The following is a 22,906-nucleotide window of genomic DNA, read 5'->3' as shown; positions in this document are numbered from 1 at the left end:
TTGGCTGTGTTCTGCTCCTGGTCCTAAGGCTTGGTGGGAAGCATGTGGCTTATGGGGTCTCACCTGAGTGTGGAAAGCAGGGCCTGAGGAAGAGGAGGGTGGAGGCTCATCACTGGTCCCAGCTTGCCTTCCTCAGGCTGGACCCTGGGGTGGGTTTTAGGGACCCAGACTGAGCCACCAGCACTGGCCCAAAGCTGGGCATGTCCTAGGATCAAGACCTGGTTGTGAGGGCCTGGGTTCTGGGGACCTGTTGGCTGCCGCATAGGATGAGTCAGGGTGACCTCTGCTTGGGGGTCCTTGTCGCTATCTGAGCCTTTCTAACAGAGCAGGTGGACCCTCCCTAGTCTTCGAGTTGGCCTGGGACACCGCAGGATGGCCACACTGCTTAGTATTCCAGCCCCAAGGTCCTGCCTCAGTTTCCCAAAGTTTCCTACAGAAGAGAGGACGGCCCGGGCCCGCCCTGCCCCCCGCACTGCTCTGAGGGAGCACCCCTGACTCCAGGTCCTGACCACACGGGAGGGGACAGGCCCCGCCCTCCAGCCCCCCAGCCCCTGCCCTCCTGCCTCACCTCCTACAGCAGCCAGGATCGTGGGTGGAAGGACCCCAGACCCCTCTTCCTGTGCAGGTGTCAGAGCCTTCCGAGCAGGGGGAGAGGCTGAGAGCTGGGCTTGTGGTGGCCATGGGGGTGGGGGTGGGGGTACCATCTCAGTGAAGAGGGAAGCAAAGATGGGAGGGAAAGGGTAGAGGCAGAGGGGCAGCGGGGAAGGTTCCGGAGGGCAGTAGAAAGGAGGTGGGGTGGTGAAGAGGGAAGGGAGGGGGGTGAATTGGGGGAGGGGTGAGCCAGGGGAGGGTCAGACTTCCAGAAGGGGTCTCTAAGCAGGAGAAGCGGGAAGGGGCAGCTGGAGGAGCCTTGGGGGTGCAGGGGCCTCCTTGGGCCTGTGGGATTGTGGGGCAGGGGGAGGAAACCTCAGCGGGGCCAGCTCTCCTTGACCACACCCTCTCCCAGCACTGTCGTTTCTCCAGATGTCCCTTCCCCTGGTGCTTCCCTGCCTCACCTGTGGACCTGAGAGTCAGCAGCCACCCCGAATCACGCCCACCTTCCACTTTGTCCTGTGTCAACCCCGAGGACCCCCCGACATGGCGCTGCGACACATCTGGACAGGGAAACCACCTTGGGGAGGCTGGGCGGGCCCTGGTGGGCCCTGTGGACCATTGTCACTGGCGAGGAGAAAGCAGGAAGGGTGAGGTGGGGCAGGGAGAGCCATGGGGACAGAAGCCTCACCAAGTGGCAGCTTCTAGAACACCAGCCTTGCAGCCTCCAGGGCTGAAGATGAGGCTGCCGTCCGGGTCAGCTGTCACTGTTTGGCAGGAGAGCACAAGGGTCTGGAGCCCTTCCACCCCGGCTGGCCGAGGTCACCCGTGTGCCCAGGCCCCGACCTGCCCAAGTGCTGAGTTCTCCCTCTTCTGCCCTCGGCCAGCCTGCCTCTCTGAGCCATAGCCGCCATCAAACCAAGTGTGAGCTGGCATGGGGCATCGAGGGTCTCCCCGTAGTGGCAACTGTGGAGACCTTGGCCCTGCCCTGCCCCTCGGTCCAGCCTCGGCGGTGCCCCTCTGCATTGCACAGCCCACCCCCTTCTGAAAGTCGGGGCCAGAGAGCTGGGCTGAGATTCTGCCCCTGAGGAGATCCCCCACCTCTCCCCAGCCCACTGGAGGATGCAGCCCCCAGGGGACCTGCACAGGACTCGGCACCCCTTCCGCCAACAAATAAAGGCCACCTGCCTCAGCCGTCCTCTGCTGGGTCCTCCCTGGCAGGGCGCCTATCGGCCAGGCATGGAGGGAATGTGCACAGTGTCTCTCTCACTCCTGGGTCTCCAGCTCTGGGCTCCACAGGGTTCCCTGACACCCGCAGCTGCCACGGCCCGTCCCCTCCTAAGCCCCTGCTGGGTTGGGAAGTGGGCACTGTGGCCCAGGGCTCCGTCAGTGATGACAGTTACTCGGCCAAGAGCTTTTCAGGCCTCAGTTTCTGCAAAGCACTCCTTCCACTTTCCCCTTTTCTGTTAAACAACTGAGGCCCAGAGTGGGAAAGTCACTTGTCCAAAGTCACACAGTCACAAGGGAGGGGGCTGGGATCTGAATCCTCAGCGTCTGACTTTGGACCACACCTCCTCCCACCTCCTCAGTGATGACAACGCAGGCAGCTGAGTGGTGGGACGAGCCCTGGATGTCAGCCCACCTGGTTCCTCCCCAGCTCTGTCCCAAACATCCGCCAAGCCTTGGAATCCCACCTGGGAGCAAGGGCCATAGGCTTGTGGAGGCAGCCCACGGGGACAGCAGGTGGGGGAGGGCTTGGGGAGCTGAGCGAGGCGGAAGGGTTTGGGGGTGGCGGGGAGGGTATTGATTGCCATTGTGATCCTTAGTCTGGAGGGCCAGAGACTCATCAGGAGTGGGGGTGGGGACAGGGACAGCAAGGCTGTGCTTGAGACCAGCGAAAGGACGCGGCCCTGCTGTAGAGCCCTGGGTCCTGATCCTGTACTTGCTGCACCGAGAGGGTAGAGCGACCAGGGCAGACTGCTTCAAATGCTCCCCAAAGCTGTGGGTGCTCTCTGGGGGCAGGGTCTGAGCAGATGCGGCTCTGCCCCCCTCAATCTTTAATCGAGCAGCCCTGCTTTTCCTGTATTGTATATTAAGCTCTCACATGAGATTCTGTAAGAAAAGAGATTCCTCAGCTAAAAAAAAAAAAAAGTTTTTTAAAAATCGATTGATTGCTTCATCAGTGACCTATACTGCTCATCTCCTACGGATTCCAGGAGTGATGCTGGTTTGCAGGCGGAGACCACAAACCATGCACAGCCTCGACCTGCAGGGAGCTCCCAGCCCCAGCCTGGGGCGGGGGGGTAGGCAGGGGAACATGTAGCCTGGGCACACAGTGCGAAGCAGTGTCCCCGGGGAGCAGACCCAGAAGGGGCCCCAAAGGCAGGGACATCTGTGCAGAGCCCAAGGGACGAATGGGAGAAGGGCTGGAGCTGGCAACGGGGCATCTGCGCTCTCCCTGGGGGTGGAGAGGGGGGCAGGACACAGTTTTTGGGGAGGGGCTCTTCCTTCTACAATACGGCAGTCTCTCCTTCCCTCGGGACACCTGGCGACCCCTCCCAAGTTACTGAGTCTCTCTTGGGCTAAGGCCTGAGAGGGGGCTGGATTTGCTGCCCCCTGGCCCGGGGGCTGCCTCCTCTGCCCGGACTTAGTTCAGTCTTCTCCATTCTCTGTCCCCTGCCCTGCAGTTCTCCAGCACCCGGCAGCACCCTCCCGGGGGTGGCTACCGTTTCCCAGCACCAGGGCGACCCCTGGTGGTCATTGTGGGTCACTACCGGCTCCTCTGCTCTGCACCCAGAGTGGGGGCCCTCCCTGTTAAGAGACTCTGCCCCCGGCAGGCAATGCCCAGGACACCGGAAACGATCAGCATCACTCATACCACCGTCTTACCCTTGTCACCAATGCCGCCTCTCACCAAGAGCAATCTTGAAAGCAAAGCCCACAGCCAGGGTGGAACCCGACCCTGCCACTCACGGCGTGTCCTCTGTCCCCTCTGTACAGGTGGAGAGTAACGAGGCACACACTGTGAGGCCTCAGTTGTAAATGAGATCCCGGGTGAGAGCGCCCCTAGCCCAGAGCCTGGCGTGGAGCAAACAGACAGCGTTGGGCTCAAGAATGGATGAATGGGCCTCTGCTGGGAGAGGTGGGCGGAAGGTCCTCAGGGTCAGGTTGGCAGGGAGGAGCTGACAGCAGTGGAGTGGCTGTGACGTTCTCACAAGTGGAAACCTGGCAGAAGGCATAGCTGTGGTTTAGCAACGAAAGCTGGCTCCCTGCGTGCAGGCGTGAGGGGAAGAGGGAGAGAAACTGAAGGAGGCAATGAGGAAGGTTCCGGGCACTCACTGCTGCCAGCCACAGAGAGGCACCTGGCTCCTGGCCTGACCCTGGGCTCACCGTGCCTGGAAGCTGCTGGGGACTTGACTGTGAAGGTGGAGAGGTGCTCCTTTCTCCCCAGCGGTTGACACGGCAATGCTGGCTTTTTAAGAAGCAGTTGATGCCGACTGTGATAACAGGCAAAGTTCTGGAGAGAACGACAAAGGCAGCTCCCAGGTTCCCAGCACTGGACAGAAGAGGAACCGACACATCACCCTACCAACAGCAGCCCTGCCGGGACGTTCCTGCTCTGCCTGGGCCCGGCTCCCGGATCTCAGGGCCCAAACAAGGAGAGCTGGATCTATTGAGCGCCTACTGCATGCCGGGGGCACTGTGCTCAGGGCTTGTGTGTGTGTGTGTGTGTGTGTGTGTGTGTGTGTGTGTATGGGGGTGGGGGGGACCTCATTTAATCCTTTTAGCAATGCTGTGAAGTCGAGCTACTATTAATAGCCTTGTTTACCAAATGAGGAAACCAAGGCCCAGTGAAGCCCAGTAAACGGCCCAAGCTCATACAACAGAAACAGGATCTGAAGCCTGACTCCAGAGCCTTGTCTTAGACAGCATCCAGTTCCCACCCCTCATTTTGAGAACAGGAGATTTAGAATCAGAAGAGACGGTACAGGTGTGTGCATTCCAGCCCTACCACATACCTGTCACAAGTTACCTGTCCTCTTAGAGCTTCCGTTTTCACCTGTGAAATGGAGATGAATAATCGCTGGGATTGCTCTGATGATCAGACAAGACAAGGGATGAGAAAGAGCCTTAGGAAGAGTCAGATGCTCTGCAAATATTGATTTTTCATTATGATGAGGAACCTGCGGCCCAGAGTGAGGGGAGCTTGTGTGAAGTTGTCCTTCCCACAGCTTCCTCCTCCCCAGCCCCATCGCTTGCCCAACCCGTCCTCTTCCAGCTCTACCCACTGCTTCACACCCCACTCTCTTCCTGGCCTCTGAACACTAGCGTTTCTCCATGTCTGCCTTACCACCTTTGCTTGGTCTATTCCATCTGCTTGGAATACCCTTCCCCTCCTCTCTGCCTTGCCTGGCTAGCTCCCACTTACCTGAAGGGCCCGGAAGCCTGCTTTGACCTGCCGGTCTGGATGAGATGGTCCTCCGGGTGCCTCTGCAATCAGGCTGCCCCCTTACTGTCCTGTTACTGCCCATTTGCCTGTCTCCCTGGTGGCTGTGAGCTTCAGGTGGGTGACAGACCTCTCCTACTCCCCCTGAATCCCCAGGGCCCAGCCTAGTGCTGCCACAATGAATATTTGTGGAATGGATGAATGGATAATGAATGAAAGAATAATCAATTAATGAAACCACCCAACAATTAGTGGCTTAGCCAGAACCAGAACCTAAGCTGTCTCCCAGGGCAAGTATTTAAACCCTTGGAGCAGGTGCCTGGGTCACCCCTTGCCCCCAACTTTCTCTAGTGCTAAATTTCTTCTGACACAAGCTTGCTGAGGGGAACTGGAGGACTGGAGTCAGGTGGCACTGGGCTCAAGGCCCTCCTCTGCCATTGTTGGCTGTGTGGCCTTGAGCAAGCCCTTTTACTGGGCCAAGCCTTAGTTCCTGCTCTGTAAACTATGGATCTTAATAGCTCTCACCTCCAAGATGGTTGAGGTATTGTATGAAGAAAGGTAGCCCTGTGCCTGGCACAAGGTGAGCACTGGGCATGAGGTGAGCTTATAGTACCTGGGCACAAAGTGGGCACAAGTACCTGGAGGTTTTCTTTCTTGTGGCTACAGCTTGGGGAGCCAGGGCTTCTCCCCTCTCTCAGGATCTCAGGGCTGGGGCCACAGCCCCTTCCCCAACCCCTATTGTTCCCCCACCTAGGTGAGACTGTGGGTCCTAGTGGTCTCAGTAACTCCTGGCCCATCCTATGAGCCAGTGACTCGGGCGCTTGCTGACCCAAAAACCCAGTCACCCTACTCCCCACTGCACACCAGCCAGCTCCTCCCCTGCAGGGCCTGCAGCCTCGCCCATGCTGCCTTATGCCACAGTCTCCAACATCTGCTCATCCTCTGTGGCTTTCACAGCTTCGCCAACACCCCTCAGGAGTGGGAACGGGGTAACAGCAACTCCAGCTCCCTCAGCTCCTGCTTCTGCACAGTCAGTCCAAAGCAAGTAACAGCCTCACCCAGGAGGGGCGCTGCACCCAAAACCCAGCCCTTGGTGGAGGGCATGCACATCACAGCACCTCTTCTTCACTGTCTGATAGCTTCAACTAGATGTCAAAACATGGAGCTGATTAAAATTACAATTTAAAAAGAGCTGTTGCAGAAATACACCTACATTCAAAGTTTGGCCTTGGAGGCTGAGCACTCCAACAACACTGCCATGTGGCTAAGGGAACTGACAATACTGAGTCCCTACTATGTGCCAGGCACCTGCTCCACACATTATCACGTTACAGGAAGACCCTGGGGTTCAAAGAAATTGAGCTGCCCAGGTTCAAATAGGTGGAAAGTGGTGAGTTGGGCAGAACATTGCTGGAATCCTTCCCACAACTCTACCGTGCCCAGGATCAAGTCCAGACTTCTCAGAATGACCACAGGCTCTCCATGACCTTGGCCTGCCCACCTCATCTCTTTTTTTTTTTTCTTAATGTCCATCTCATCTCTTTTGCTTGCTCTAAAAACTGACCCCCAGATTCCATGCACTCTGAGCTACTTGCAGTTTCCTTTACATTCTGCCTTCCCTCTTGACCTCAAGTCATTCAGCATATCCATCAGTGATTTTTAAAAAAGGGTAAATATCCTTAACCTCATGAGATAATAAACAATGAATATATAGTGTGTTGGAAGGTGGAGAAAAGAAATAGAAGAACAGAACAAAAAGGACTGGAACTGTGGGAAGGGGAAGGTAGTAGCCAGCATTAGCTGAATTAAGAAGCTGAGATTCCAGCAAAGACTTGGAGAAAGTAGGAGGCAAGCCAAGTGGACATCTGGAGGCAGAGGGAACAAATGGTGCAAAACCTTCAGGGTGGAGTGTGCCTGGAATTTTCAAGGAACAGTGTGGAGGCCAGTGTGTCCAAAGTGGAGTGAGGGACAGCATAGGAGGTGAGGTCAAGGATTCGGGGGGGGGGGATTCAATCATGCAGGCCATTCAGGGCATTGTAAGGACCTTGGATTTTACTGAGAGGGAAATGGGGAGCCACTGCGGGGTGTGAACAGAAGGGTGACATGATTGGCTGCAAGTCACTCTGTTGACTGGCTGCTGTGTGGAGAAGAGATTGCAGTGTCCAAGAGTGGAAGCAAAGAGAACAGTTAAGAGCAGTTGCTGTAACTGTCTTTCTGCAACCACTTCCTTCACAGACCTTTAAGACCCTCTCTGATGCCCCATAAACCACATGCTTCCCTTTTGCAGTTGCAATTACTACAGCATGTACAGGTGAGGGTAGGAGAAGAATAGACTGATTTACTGTGTGACTGTGCAAGTTGAGACAGGGGTTCTGATTCTCAGATCCTCTTCTTACTATCCTCTTCTGGCTTCCCTTTTTGTCTTCACACCAGTGATGGTATCACTCAATCCAGATTTTAAGAGTCTGAATTCGAGATCCTAAAAGTTGCAGTAGCTCTCAATGTTCTCCAGGAAATTAAGACCTGATTTAGTTTGCTTTCTTTAAATCTCTGAATCCCTACTGTTTATCACTGCATCTGACATATACCTATACCTGTACTCAATAATTGTTTGTTGAATGACTATGTCTTCTCCATTATTAAATGACTATGAACTTTCTCTTCCCGACCAGAAAAGGTAAGGGACAGGGACCATGTCTGTAATGTTTCTGTGGCCTCCAGGCCCAGCACAGTGTTGAGAATCCAGGGGTCTCAATGAATAAAGATCAATTGTATCAGTTAGTTATTGCTGCATAACAAACTACACCAAGACTTCTTAAGCTCTTCCAAAAAAAAAGAAAAAAAAGAAAAGGGAACATTTCCTAACACATTCTATGAGGCTAGCATTACCCTGATACCAAAAAGCCAGCAAAGACACTACCAGAAAAGAAAATTACAAGCCAATATTCCTTATGCATATAGAAGCAAAAATCCCCAACAAAATACTAGTAAACCAAGTTCAGCCCCATATTGAAAGGATTATACACACACCATGACCAAGTGGATTTATCTTTAGATAAATTTCACATGGCTCAACATATGAAAATCAATGAAATATGCCACATTAATTGAGTTAAGGGAAAAACCCACACAATTATCTCATTTGATGCAGAAAATGCATTTGACAAAATCCAACACCCTTTCATGATAAAAATACCCAAAAAACTAGGAATAGAAGGGAATTTCCTCAACATGATAAAAGCAATATATGAAAAGCCCACAGCTAACATCATACTCAATGGTGAGACTCTGAAAGCTTTTCCCCAAGCACAGTAACAAGACAAGGATGCTCACTTTAGCTACTTCTCTTCAACACAGCACTGGAAGTTCTTGCCAGAGCAATTAGGCAAGAAAAATAAATAAAAAGCATTCAAACTGGAATGGAGGAAGTAAAATTATCTGTTTGCAGATGGTATGGTAGTATATGTAGAAAATCCTACAGAATTCACATAAAAACCCCTTATCAGAGCCAACAAATAAATTGAGCAAAGTTGCAGGATGCAAAATAAACATGAAAAATCAATTGTATTTCCTATACACTAGCAATAAACAATCTGAAAAGAAAATTAAGAAAACAATTTAAATTTCAATCACGTCAAAAAGAATAAAATACTTAGGAATAAATTTTACCAAAGAGGCAAAAGACTTGTACACTGAAAACTAAAGACATTGCTGAAAGGAATTAGAGAAGACCTAAATAAGTAGAAAGACATCCCATGTTCATGGATTGGAAAATTTACTACTTAAAGTGATCTACAGATTTAATGCAATCCCTAACAAGATCCCAGAGATGTTTTCTGCAGAAATAGAAATACCCACCCTAAAATTCATATGGAGTTTCAAGGCACCCTGAATAACCAACAATCTTGAAAATGAAGAACAAAATTGAGGACTCACAGTTACTGATTTCAAAATTTATGAGAAAGCAAATGTTGGAAAGGATGTGGAGAACCCTTATCAAAACATTGTGGTACTGGTACAAGGATAGACATATATGCCAATGGAACAGAAGTCTAGAAATAAATCCTCAAATATATGGTCAATTGATTTTTGACAAGAGTGCAAAGTCCATTCAAAGGGGAAAGAACAGTCTTTTCAGCAAACCATGCTGGGAAAACTGGATATTCACACACAAAAGAATGAAAGTGGCCCTTATCTTACGTCATATACAAAAATTAATTCAAAATGGGTCAAAATCCTAAATTTAAGAGCTAAAACTATAAAACTCTTACAAGAAAACATAGAAGAATATATCCATGACCTTGGATTTGACAATGGTTTCTTAAATATGACACTAAAAGCACAGGTGGCAAAAGAAAAAATAGGTAAGTTAGACTTCACCAAAATTAAAAACTTTTGTGTATCGAATGATACTACCAAAAGAGTGAAAAGACAACCTACAGAATAGGAGAAAATATTTGGAAATCATATATCTGATAAGGGACTAATATCCAGAATATATAAAGAACTCCGACGACTCAACAAAAAGACAAACAACCCAATTAAAAAAATAGTCATTAGGGAAATGCAAATCAAAACCACAGTAAGACACCACTTCACACCCACTAGGATGACTATTATTAAAAAAGGGGGGGGGCGGGTTGGGAATAATAAATGTTGGAGAGGATGTGAACCCTCATGCAATGCTGATAGGAATATAAAATGGTTCAGCCACTGTGGAAAACAGTTTAGTAGTTCCTCAAAAAGTCAAGTGTAGAATTACCATTTGACCCAGCAATTCCACTCTTATGTATACACCCAAAGAATTTAAAACAGGGACCCAGACAGATACTTTTACACCAATGTTCACAGCAGCATTATTCACAATAGCCAAAAAGCAGAAACAACCCAAGTGCCCAACAGATGAATGGATAAACAAAGTGTGATAAATACATACAATGGGATATTATTCAGCCATAAAAAGGAATGAAGTTCTGATGTATGCTAAAAGTGTGTGAACCTTGAAAACATTATGCTGAATAAAATAAGCTAGGCCCAAAAGGACAAATGTTGTATGAGTTCACTTATATGAGGTAGCTAGAATAGGAAAATTCACAGAGATGGAAAGTAGAATAGAGGTCAGCAGGGGCTGGGAGGAGGGGCACAGGGAAGTTACCACTTAATAAGTACAGAATTTCTGTTTCAGACAATGAAAAAGTTCTGGAAATAGTAATGATGGTTGTACAACATTGTGAAAGTACTTAATGCCTCTTAGTTGTACACTTAAAAATGTTTAATACTAAATTTTAAATTATGTATATTATACCGTCATAAAATTTTTTAAAATAAAACAATTTCTAATTAAAAAAAAAGTTATCACTGCATAACAAAACATACCAAAACTTAGTGGCTTAAACAGTAGACTTTATTTAGCTCACAATTCTGTATGTTGGTGATTCAGGCTGGGCTCAGCTGACGGTTGTTTAGGTCTCAGCCGAGTTCTCCCGAGTCTGTAGTCTGTGACGGGCTGGCTTTGCTGGCCTTGACGGGGCTCTCTCCCATGGCTGAGGTCTCAGGTGAGACAACTGGGCTGATCTGACTCAGATCCATCTTCCAGCAGGTTAGCCCAGGCTTGTTCTCATGGTGGAGCAGGAACCCCAAGAGAACGTGTGGAAGTGCATTAGCTCAGAACTGGTAGACCATCACTTCCATTGCATGCTGTTGACCAAAGTGAGTCCAAGGCCAGTTCAGAGTCAAGGGGTGCAGAAATGGGCTCTATCTCTTGAGAGGAGAAGCTGAGCTTGCACTGTGAAGGGCCAGGAGTCAGGGAGGCAAGAACAAGTATGGCCATGTTTGCAATCCACCATTTTAGATGGGCATCATAAAAACCAGAATCCATCTTAATCAGATCATTTTAATATTATAACTTAAGTCTGATGTACCCAGGGGCTTCTAAATTTGGATGGAAAATTTCAGTACCAGATTCCCTCTCCCATCCCCACTTTCTCCATTTACTTTTTTCTCTCTTCCTCTTTTTACTGCCTCCCTCTTCTTTTCTCGCTTTGCCTAAATATTCTGACAAGATTCTGCTCCCAGTGGGCATAGTCCAGCTACAGGTGGCGGACCGGTGAAGCTGGCCACTGTACCTTCCATGACAACTCCCACAACATCAACATGGCAGCAGTGGGATACTGTTGTTCCCAGAGTGCTCTGTCTTCTGACAGGTAAAATGACGTCAATTTTTTCCTAACTAGGACTTTACAGAGAGCAGAGCTCAAGCAAATGAGAAAAAAACCCAAGAGTGTCTCTTGGGTCCTTGGTGCGTATGCAAGACCTTGTTTTCCAGGGTCTCTGCTTTGCTCCCAGGTAGTCTGGTTTGTGGGCCCAGTTCCCAAGTCTGCTCTGCACCCTGATTTGGGATGGGGGTGGAAGAGGAGTTTGGGGGTATATCCTGGGGCTACTTCCAGAAACTTGCAGAGATGGAGGGTTGTGGCATCTTTCTACCCCACTACCTGATCACAGCACTTATCACTAGCTGAATGCATCATATATTTAGGTATATATGTGTGGCCTATCTCCATCCCTAGAATTCAAGCTCCTTCAGGGCAGGGATTTTGTCTTTTTCATTGCTGATCTCCAGTCTTCAGATGCTGAATTGCAAGGAGTAGTCTGCGCCAGAATGCTGAAGGGTGAGCTGTCCCCTTGTGGGGGATATTTTGTTCTCCCTCCTGGGGAAAGGCCTGGAGTCTGCTGGGGAGGCTCCCCAGAAGAGAGACACTGGAGCAGGTGCTGAATGACAAGCAGAACCCTGAGGCCTCCTAGCACTGGACTTTGCGCCCGCCACAGCGGGGCCGGCTGGAGAAGAGCTGCTTGAAGTTTTTCTCATAGGTGGGCAGGCTCTGTTTGAAGCAGTACACAGATTGCTTGTCACACTCACAGGCTCTCAGCCCACACAGGCAGCCAACACCAGGACCAAGGCCACAACCACCTGCAGAAAGATGGGGGTCAGAGCATCCCTGGGGGGTGGTGGTGGTGGTGGTCCCAGTTCACCCCCAAGTTTGGTTCTAAGGTTGGGGAGAATAGGGAGCTCACTACAAGGAGACAAAAGTTGACCAAAGAAAGGAAAGGCTGGGACTGAGAAGAAGCCTAGAAGGAGGTAAGAAAACATGGACCGATGGAGGTGGGTGCCTAGGCATCACACAGGACGAAGTAGCAGGACCCATTTTCTCATAACTCATCTCATTTTGCCAACTGCTAGCTTGACATCTCACTTGGATGCCTCAGGCATCTCCAACTTACAATGCTTGGAAGGGAACTCTTGATACACTAATGTTCCCTCCGCCCACCAGGCCTGTCCTACTCCCACACTCTTGTCTCTAAATGGCACCACCTCCTTGAGCTGGAAAACCAGGAGCTCCTCACCTACTTTCACTTTTCACATCCAGTCCACCAGCAAGTCCTATTGATTTTCTCTACGTTTAAAATATTTCATGCTCTGCCCTCTCCTCTCCATTTTCTTGGCCACTGCCCAAATCCTTGTCATCATCAGCTCTTCCTCCCTCATGGGAGGAAATAAACAGGTACCTTCTTAAAGTAACCTGAATCATGTTCCCTCTTCTGTTTAAAGTCCTGCTGTGATTTCCCACTATTAAGAGAGGACATCTCCAATCCTTGCCCAGGTGTTGTGATGCAGCCCTTGCAACCTCCACATCCTCATCACCCTTTGCTCTCCCACCCTAACTCTGCTCCAGCCACACTGGCCTCTTTTTGGTGTCTTGCTCTGTCGTGTCCCGGGGACTTTGTACTTGCCATAGTCTTTGTGTACAATCTTCTCGCCAGGGTCTTCAACCCACCCTTTGGGCCTTCCTCAGAGAGGCCCTCCCAGCCACTCTCACATCCCCCTGTTTATTGCATTCACCACACTTTTCATAATCTAATTTTCTTATTTGTTTACTTGCTTCTTGTCTGTCTCCCCTCAATGGAGTATAAATGCTGTGAGGCCAGGACCTTGCCTATCTTGTTCATCACGGTATCCCCAGGATCCAGAACAGATGCTGGCACATAATAGGTGTTCAACAAACAATCATCGAATGAATAAATGAATGAATGAATGAAGACTCTGTGGGTCTGTGGGATTGAGTGTCTATCTTTTGCTTAAGTCACCACTAGATGGGGATCTTTTCTTTAGGAGTCAGAGCAATAGTGCTGTGTGTGCGTGTGGGTGAAAGAGAGTTTAGGGGATGTCGAAGGCAGCTTCCTCCTTCTAGATAATTCCACCCCAGATCCACTCTTTTTAGGACTAGGAAGTCAGGAAGACAAGAGGTCATCCAGACTCCCTGGTTTGTGACCTTGGGCAAGTGACTTAACCTGATTTAGTCTCAGTATCCTCATCTATAAAATGGTAATGTCAGATAATAATAATGTAAAAAATAAATAATAGTGTCTACTTCCTAGGATCAATGTGAGAATTTTTGTTTTTGCTACCCTTTATAGATGAAGTCGTCTGGATGTGCACTCACAAAGTGCTCTGTAAATGCTTGCTATTATTACGATGATGCACCCTTAGCTTTACATACAGGAAAAAAAAGTGTCCTCTAAAGTCGGACCTAGCTGGCAGTAGTCTGTTTGTTTGCTTTTCTCCCTCTCCGAAGTCCACCATTCCTGCAGGGAGCTGTCCTCCCACATCTCGTTGGAGACTTGATTTCTCAAGACATGTTGGCACCTCCCTCCGCTTCAGCCACCCCTCTCCATTCACCCTCGTGAAATCTGCCAGCGATGTTCACACCTCTGGTTCTCCGTTCCGCTGCTCCCACTGCTGCTGATGCCTGGATCACCCTTGCCCTCCCACTCCCACTTCTCCATCTGTGAAAATCCCTCAAGATCCATCAAGCCCCAGCTCATCCACAGACTCTCTCGAGAGCCCCCATCCCCCTCCATCTCGCTCTCCTCTGCTGTCCATCCCCCCCCACACACACACACACCGCTCGCTTCCCTCCCAGAGCAGCAGCCAAAGTCTTTGGGGGAGCCCACGTGGTCCCCTCAGTGGGCCGAGGGCATTTAGTGCAGGGCACCTGCCCCGTCCACCCTCACTCTCCTCCCACCAGGCCTGGCACCCAGGAGCTCTCACTCTAGAAACCTGAAGTTAGTCGCTTTTCTCACCCTTCCTTGGCCACCACCTCTCCCTTTCTTCTTTCTCAAACTTCTCTGTTTCTATTTCTCTCTTGGTCTTCTGTTCGTTTCTTCTTTTCTACCTCTTCTGCCAAAGGGATCTGTTGATGTCCTGACCCCAAGTACCTGCTAACACGACCTTATTTGGAAATAGTCTTTGCAGATGCATTTGAGTTCAGGTGATGTCATCCTGGATTACTATGGACCTTAATCAATTTGACTGGTGTCCTTATGAGAAGAGGGGGACAGACACAGGGAAAACGGCCATGCGAACATACAGACAGAGCCTGGAGGGATGCATCTAGAAGCCAAGAACGGCTGGCCAACACCGAAAGCCAGGAAGGAGCAAGAAGGATTCTTCCCCGTAGGTTCCAGATGGAGTCCAGCTCTGTTGGTACCTTGATTTAGGACTTCCAGCCTCCAAAACTGTGAGAGAGTAAGTTTCTGTGGTTTTAAGCCACTTAGTGCGTGGCGCTTTGTTACAGCAGCAGCGGGGAACTAAGACGCTTTTTTCCATCTCTAGTCTCAAAACCTCTTTCTTTCTCTTTCACTCCCCTCTCTCTTTCTTGCGGTTTCCTCCTATTCTTTCTAATGTGTGTGGCAGAATTCTCTTCTGCACTCAGTTCTACTAATGGCTTCCCCACTCACCACACCTTCCGGGGCTGACCTTGAGCTGGGCCTACAGCCGAGGACTCTCATTTTTGTGGGTGCCGCTCAGTCACGTAGGACCAGGCCTGTCGCGGCCTGGAAGAAGCGGCAGCCCTAGGCTGAGAAGTGCCCTCTTTGAAGCTGCTTTTTAAAAACAAGTCTAAACCCAGATCCTGCATCAGCCAGTTTGCTGTTGGAGAAACTGAGGCATAGAGCAAGGAAGTGATAACGTCAAGACATTCTTTCACATTCCATGAAATGCACTTCTACAAATGAGACAAGCTCCTGCCTATGGCTAAACCTGTCAGGCCTCTAAACATCTGCACCCCCAGCCTTGGGCCTGGTCATCTCTAAATTCTCTCCCTGGGTGATCTTATTCAGTCTCAGGGCTTTAAGTATCATCTGAGCAACGATGATTCTCAAGTTCTCCTCTCCAGCCAGATCTGTCCCCTGAGTGCGAGACTCAAATATGCACATTCCACGTGACAGCCCCCTGAGGTACCCAGTATGCATCTCAAACTCAACAAGACTCATGCCAGCCTCCTGTTTTTTCCTCCAAAGTCTGTTCTTCCAGCATTTTCATGGGTTCGGTAGATGGTGCCACTATCTATCGGCTGTTCAGGCCAGGAACCCAGGGTCCACTCTCTCTTCCCTTCACACCCCACATCTAATCCCTCAGCAGGTCCTGAAAATTCTACCTCCCAAACATGCCCAGCACCTGACACTGCTCTACATCTCTACTGCCACCACCTTGTCCAAGCTTCTCTTCTATGCTACTGAAACAGTCTCCTAATAGTTCTCCCTCCTTCCCTGCACAGAGCCAGAGTGATCTTTCTAAAGCAAAATTAGAGCATATCACTCCCTGCTTAAAACACTCTGACAGCTGCCCCTGCAATTGCAGCAGAAGACGAGCTCCTTTCTGCATCTGCTCAGCCCTGCAGGACCATCCTCAGCCTGACACCCGACCTCATACCCCGTCCTTCCCGAGGTGCTGAGGCTCCTACCACATTGGCTCTGAGGTCTCAAGCTGAATGCCACCTCCTAGAGGGGCTTTCCCTGACCACCAGAAGCAGCCACCTCCTCCCCATTTCCACCCTGTCATTTTCTAGTCCGTGGCCTTGTTTTAGATGCTTCATAGCACTTGCCACACCCTGAATGTATCTTTCTATTTATGAATGCATTATGCTCTCTTTCCTTCTCTGAGAACCAATCACCTTCAGGGCAGAGGTTTTGTCTTTTTATTGCTGATCTCTAGCTCCTAACACACAGTAAAGGCTCCTTCATTTTTTGTTGATGAACTTACTGACTAGAGGCAGCTGTGGGACAGTGAGAGGCGCCCAATCCTTGGAAATAGGAATAGGGATTCCAGCTCCTCTGCTGCCTGCACGCTGTATGATCTTGGGCAAGTTGCTCCACTTCCCCAAACCAGTTTCCTCAGTTTTCAAATGGTGAGAAAGACACTCATATTGTCTATTTCATGAGTTTTTCCACCTATTCACTCATTAAACAGGTGCTGAGTTCCTAACTGGCTTTTGGCTAGGAACTGGGGATACAGGTGTGAGCAAGCAGCCCCCACACTGCACAGCTCCAGGGAAACACATTCTAGTTGGGGGGACAGTTGGTGCATAAGTAAACAAATAAGTAAAACAAGATAATTTCAGATAGAGACAAAGCCAGAAGGGAAAAAGGGGGATGTGTTAGCGAGTGAAGATCGTGGTGAAGAATAAATTCAGTAGTAAATGCCAAAGATCTTTGCAAACTACGAATTCCAATAGTGACCTTTATCACTATCACATTTTGGCAGAGGAGGTATCGGAGGTCCAGAGGAATCAGAGGTGATAGTGGTGGAGCTGGCTGGGGCCCCAGCTCTGCCTCCCACGGCCAAGCTTCTCCCTACAGAACACTTACATGCATGGGTGGAGGGGGCTGTCAGCACTGGGTAATCTGAAAGTCCCTTTCTTGCAAATGCCAAGTACTTATGTAAGCCCCCCTCCAAAGGAGGGAGAACAACCTCCCTGATTACCTGAGGGCAGCCGTCCCACCTGGCAAATTGGCCCCAGGGCTCCAGTTACAGGCCTTTCTGGGCACTCATCTCCTGGTGACATTTAGAGACATGGACAGACCAAGTTGTTTTTCTCCTTTCCCTCCCCTGCTCACCAAGTGCATCCTAGAGTGGCTGGTTGCTAAGCAACCTGGGACCAGGCTTGGGTGCAGAATTTCAGAACTTGGAGAAGGCTGGGAGGCAGTTAACCCTTGCAGGGGCAGCTCTTTGAACTGGTATTGGGGATAGATTTTATTCCATAAGGGGTTAATGACATTAGCCCGGGGAATGCAAGTCCAGGGGACATGCTTCAAAGACATTTCTGAACAGCAGTAATAATAAAACCCTAGTGTTTTCCCCCAAAATAACAGGGAAAAGAAAACTTGGAAGAAAAAAGAAATCTCAGCATCTAAAAGGAAGGGCATTAGCTATGTGCCAGACCCTTTAGCTGGGTTACTCTCAACAATCCTTGCAGCGACCTTATGAAGCATAGATTATAACCTCCTTGTTACAGATGAGGAGACTAAGGCCCAAGGTGGTTTGTCCAATTAGCCAGTGAGAAAGGGTCAAGCCGGGATTCCAATCCCACTCTGCCTGACTTCAAAGCATGCGCTCCCTCTAGGCTTCTCAACAGGGTATATAAGGCGAAGACAGGAAAGATCCGGGGCATTTTAGAGGAGCAAATTCCATATGCCTCTCTGGCCTCCCTGGGTCAGGGTAGAGCATCTGAGCCAGTTTGCTGCAGACCAGCAATACTTATGTTTGTGTGTGAGCCCCCCAACAAAGCACATGCCCACCACCCTCCCGAGAGCCCCATGCCACTGGGTGGGGTGGAATGGAGACAGGGAACTCCGCAGTCAGACAACCTGGATCCGAATCCTAACTCCTCTTTCCCTGGCTGTGAGACCTTGGCCATCTCACTTAACCTCTCTGAGCCTCAGAGTCCTCCCCGATAATGGGGCAAATAATGCCTGCCTCAAAGATCTATCATGGGGGTTCTAGGAACTGTGTGTAAAGCATCTGTCACAGATGATCATAAACTGCAGCTATTATCATTACTCATATTTGATGGATGAGAAAACTGAGGCCCAGAGAACTCGGACCAGGCAGTATATTGTGGTAAATTTTGCCTCCATGTTTCAATGTTGCTCTCTTACTTGGATCAAACCTCCCCCCAGCCACCCTGGACTTCGGTCTCCCCATTGCTACAATGAGTGGTTGGTCTGGATGGTTTCTATGGGTGTGTTCAGCTCAGGAACTTCCACAAGACCTTGAAGACCAGGAGAGCAGAGGCTGGGTCTGCTTTGTTCTGTGCCCCTGGTCCCCGGCACAGCGCTGGCACTGGGTGGCCAACAGAAGGCACTCAGCCAATCCTGGGCAAGTGGGCAAATGAGCCTGGGTCTCAATTGAGGTCTCAGCACATCTCAGCAGCAGGCCCAGGATTGGAACCCAGATCTCCCGGTTCTCAACCCTGTTCCTGGGAGCAGGGCCTTGCCCAGGTGGGGTGGGGATGGCAGGCATCTGCCTTATTTTCCCTGGCTGGGTCAGTTGTGGTGGGGGATGCTGATGCTCCTGGAGGTGATGGAGGACAGGGGAAGCCTCCCCAACTCTGACTCCCTGTGTGGGACTCTGGGCACCAGGAGTCCTGGTTGATGCTTTAGGAGCAACTGGCTCTTCTGCTCAGCAGGGAAGCAGTGGACCCCTGGCTTTCCAGTCCAGTTCCCAGCCCCTCCCCACACCTCCCGCCACCCCACAGCCTGGGCCAATCAGAGAGCTTTTCCCATATGCCACCTCCTGGGACTCCACCCTCTGCCCCAAGTCACTTTCCTCCACTCTTCTCTGTCCCCTGGGATCCTGGATGGGGACTCTGGGAGGGTGAAGAGGGTTCCATAAGGCAGCTTGTCCCAGGCACAGAAAGCCCAGGGCAAGCCAGACCTTGGGAGGTACTGCTGGCCCATAGGCACCCCTGGAACCCATGGGAGCTCATGGGAGCCCACAGGAACCCACAGGAGCCATGGGAGCCCATAGGAGCCCATAGGAGCCCACAGGAGCCCACAGGAGCCCACAGGAGTCCATGGGAGCCTAGGGGCAGAAGGCTGAGTCTGGGCCTCACATTCAGTGGGAGAAGGTTCTTTTCACCAAAGGACACTCTTAGATCACATTTTCCCTTCTTCCTTGGTCCCCACACTGCATGGGAGCATCAGAGGTACATTTTCTCCAAAAGTGATGTCTTTTCAGCCACTTTTAGGTAATCAACCCTTTCCATGACAGATATTAAGATTAAGATGAAAAAAGGTGAGCAGCAGCTACTAGAAAGTGAGATGAGCCAGGCTGAGAAAAGGATCAGAGGGGCACCTTTGTGGTGTGTACAGCCCCTCCCTACCAGCAGCCAGGCTTGTGAGCCCCGGTGTGGGCAGAGAGGGGAGGGGCGGAGTGGTCAGAAACTCAGGGCCTGGCCTCAGAAGGTCACCACATGCCAAGGAAACAATACTTTGGGGCAACCTCTTCCAGTCCCCCCTCCTGCACCTCCCCCTCCAGGCCATGACCCAATCCCATCTATGGGATGAGGCCTTGGGGGTGTCACAGAGAGACACTTTGCTTTGAGCCTGAGGATGATGATCACAATCATCCTTGAGCTCACATAGGGGAAAAAGAGGTTCTTTCCCTGTGGACACCGTGGTTGGGGGCAGAGGCCATGGAGGCCTAGACACTGAGGGAGCTGAGGCGGGTCCTCCCACTCAGAGGCCTGTATCTCCAGCTCCCCACATTTCAGGCCTCATGGCTGGGGTGGGGACACCACACAGTCCTAGCTCTTGGTCTCGGTGCACATGGACACTGGGGCCTGTGCTTGGGGCACGGGGAGACCTGAGGTCTGAGTGCTGAGAGCCCGTCATGAGGGGGAGGCACGGATCTCCCCGCCTGGGAGATGAGGGGCAAAGGGGTAGTTCCCTGACCTCAGGAGGAGACAGGGACACCAAGAAGCACCCATAGCTGCAAATAAATACACAAGGCCAGGTAGGAGCCCAGACGGCTCATTACTGCCGACTCTAAGGGGTGTCCATGGGCTGCTCTGGAATGAATGGGTTCACCAAGAAGATATCACCAAGGGCCTTAATATGTTCTTGCTGTTCAGGGACCAGACTTGCCCTACACACACACACACACACACACACACACACACATACGCACGCACGACCAGCCCAGAACATGGGCCTGGATATCGGGGGCCACTCCCCAGGTGCTGGACACCCCATCTCCTTGCCCAGCCCCCCTTTCCCTCCTTACTGTGGGCCTCAATGACAATGTAGTTCCCTCCCCTTCCCCTCCCAGGTACTTTAGTGTCCCCCACAACCTGTCCCAGGGCTTGGCACACAGTCACCCTTAACAAATATTTGTTCAACTGAAAGACATCTGAGCCTCTTTGTGTAACCCGCGACAGCCAGAAGGAGGAATGTTTTCAACAGCAACACTTGCCAAGGGAAGCTGCGAAATTCAATGCAAACTCAAGTCGACAAATATTTATCAAGCACTTAGGATAGATAGGCCCTGTGCCCCGGGAGGGTGCAGGAGAGGCCAGGGTGAGCAAAGTAAGGGCTCGCCAAGAAGTGGGTTCTCGGACTTGCCTCTTTACATCTCAAAGCACTGGGAAAACTCATTTCCCGAAAGTAGTCTGGGTCCTGAGGGAGGTGGCCACGAGGGAAAGGCCCAGGTTCAAAGGCGTTTCCCTACAGGGAAAGCTACTCACAGACCACAGTCCCGTTGACGATGTGGAACTGGTAGCTGCTCAACACGGGCTGGCAGCCGAGCTGCTTCAGCTTCTCATAGCAGCAGTCGTGCACCAGGCAGCACCTGGGGGCCGGAGGGGAGGGAGATGAGGGGCTTCAGTGGCAGGCGGATCCCTGGGGAATCACCTGGGGGACTTCAGGTGGGAACAGGAAAAGACTCACCTGCCTCCTCCCTGGAGTGAGAAGGAGCTTGAAGGTGGGAGGTGAATTACTGACATATTAACAACAATAAAAATAACCACTAACATTTCCTGAGCCCTTTCTAGGACCTCCTAGTCTCTCATGGTAACCCTGTGAACGTGATCAGGGCCATTTTATGGAGAAAGAAATGAGGCTCAGAGAGGTAGTTTCCCAAAATTAAACAGCAAGAAAATGATAGACCTGGGAGTTGATTCTAGGTCCATATGACTCACTTATTCATTCAACACACTTTTACTGAACACCTACTATGTGCCAACCACTATGGCTGTCACTGAGGAGACAACAATTGGCAGAAAACAGACATCACCCCTGCTCTCAGTGCTTACAGTGTCTGGGATGGAGGCAGGACAGGAGAGCACGCAAGGAGAGAAAACAGCTGGGAATGGCTGCCACAGCCCAGTCTCTCAACTTCTGCACAAGCGCAGGGATGCAGAAATGCAGCAGCCTGACCTGGGATTTGATCCCAAGACCTCAGATGAAAAGAAAATGCTTCTGGCTGATGCCCTGGTCTAGACACTCGTGTCTTCTGCTCCCACCATTCCCATCTGCAAGTGGACTTGTAACCAACAGTGAAGAGTTAACAAATGATTGTAGTTACTGAATCATTATATAGATGCTTTTATAATTGCTGGGGTTTTGCAGCATAGCCAAAAATAAAAACCTGAAATTCACTGAACTGTAACCCAGATGCCTTGGTCTTTGATGATGATGCTTTATTGTGTAATTATATATAATCTTTACCTGGTAACTATAAAGCCTCATGATAACTCAAGACAGGCCCTGCTTGTACCCCTTTATCTTGTTTTACAACTTTGAAGTCTTGTGATCACATAGACAGCCCCTAAATTTTATTAATGAAGGATCCTGAGTCTGTTCAGAACTAACCCACCCCAATTTCTAGGCTACCTTACTAGATAAAACTTGTTTTGACCAGAATTGGCCTGCCTGACATGCACAATAGCTTTAACTTTAAACTATAGGTGATCTATACCTCATTATAATACTAAAAATCATGCACATCATCATGTTAAGGCTGCCATTTTCTTACATACATTCTGTGACTATGAATGCAATCAATCAGTGCATGCTCAATAATTAGACTACACTACCTCTAACTTTGTCATCTTGAGCCATTATTCTCGTTATCCTAAACCTGCCTGTCTTTGTTTGAATACTATAGAACTCTCAAAGTTGCTGCAGTTTGGGGAGGCAGATCTGAGGTCCATAAACCTCCTGTTCTTGCTTTGCACTTTGCAATAAAGATATTTATTCTTTTGAAACCCAGTGTCATAGGACTGGTCTCTGCATACTGGGCATTGTACCCAAGCTTTGACCGGTATTAGGCTCTGCTGTTTATCATCTCTGCCTAATAGCATTAGATTCATAATCAACCTTTAGATTTGGGCAGGGGAGGCATAGAGCAAACAGGAAAGAGCATGGACTCTGAAATAGCCAGATTCTTGTTCAGCTCCTGACCTTGCCCCTTAGGAGATGCATATTTTTGTGCAGGTTTTTTAAGGACCCTTGGTCTTGGAGCCTTACTACCCTTGTCTGTAAAATGGGGGTGGAAACCTTGCCTTGTACAATTGCTGTGAAGATTAAATTAGGTCACTTGTGCAAATCACCAAGCCCAGTGCTTGGCACATGGTGGGCATATCTTAAGTGTCAGCTCCCTTCCAGGCCTCCAGGGTTCTTCCAGCCAGAACATTCCATGACCCCATGGACCCAACACAGAGGAATGGAGCTCCCTCCAGGGGTCATACTTATCCAGGCTAAGGTTATAACAAGACATTTTGCTTTCTTACTCCTTCATATGAAATGACATGCAAATGATCCTGTTTCCTACCTCCTTACACCCTCAGCAGGTTACACTAACCTCCACTTTTTCTGAGAACTCACCCTCTCCCCATCCTTAGGAGTAGTTCTGGCAGCCAGGTTTATACCAGGTGACCCACCCGGATGGACAACTGTCCCAAACTGGGCCTCTCAGATTATCTCTCCAGGAATACGGGATTAGGACGGATAGACAGCAAGACAGTCTTGTTG

General features: G+C 50.1%; 1 protein-coding gene across 1 annotated transcript in view; it reads right to left on the bottom strand.

Moving 5' to 3' along the window:
- Positions 1-10,424: 10,424 nt before the first annotated feature.
- PLA2G2C (phospholipase A2 group IIC) overlaps positions 10,425-22,906 on the bottom strand; it is a 25,366-nt gene continuing 12,884 nt past the window's right edge. Inside the window, exons 4-5 of the mRNA XM_037828330.1 lie at positions 20,620-20,723; positions 10,425-12,005 (exon numbers count right to left, since the gene is read on the bottom strand). Coding sequence (XP_037684258.1) covers positions 11,836-12,005; positions 20,620-20,723 — 274 coding nt within the window. The 3' untranslated portion in view covers positions 10,425-11,835. The remainder of the gene's footprint in view (positions 12,006-20,619; positions 20,724-22,906) is intronic.

This window comes from Choloepus didactylus, chromosome 2 (genome assembly GCF_015220235.1).
Source record: "Choloepus didactylus isolate mChoDid1 chromosome 2, mChoDid1.pri, whole genome shotgun sequence".
NCBI lineage: Eukaryota > Metazoa > Chordata > Mammalia > Pilosa > Megalonychidae > Choloepus > Choloepus didactylus.
The sequence above is the reverse complement of the archived record's forward strand: the minus strand, read 5'-3'. Positions and strand labels throughout refer to the sequence as shown.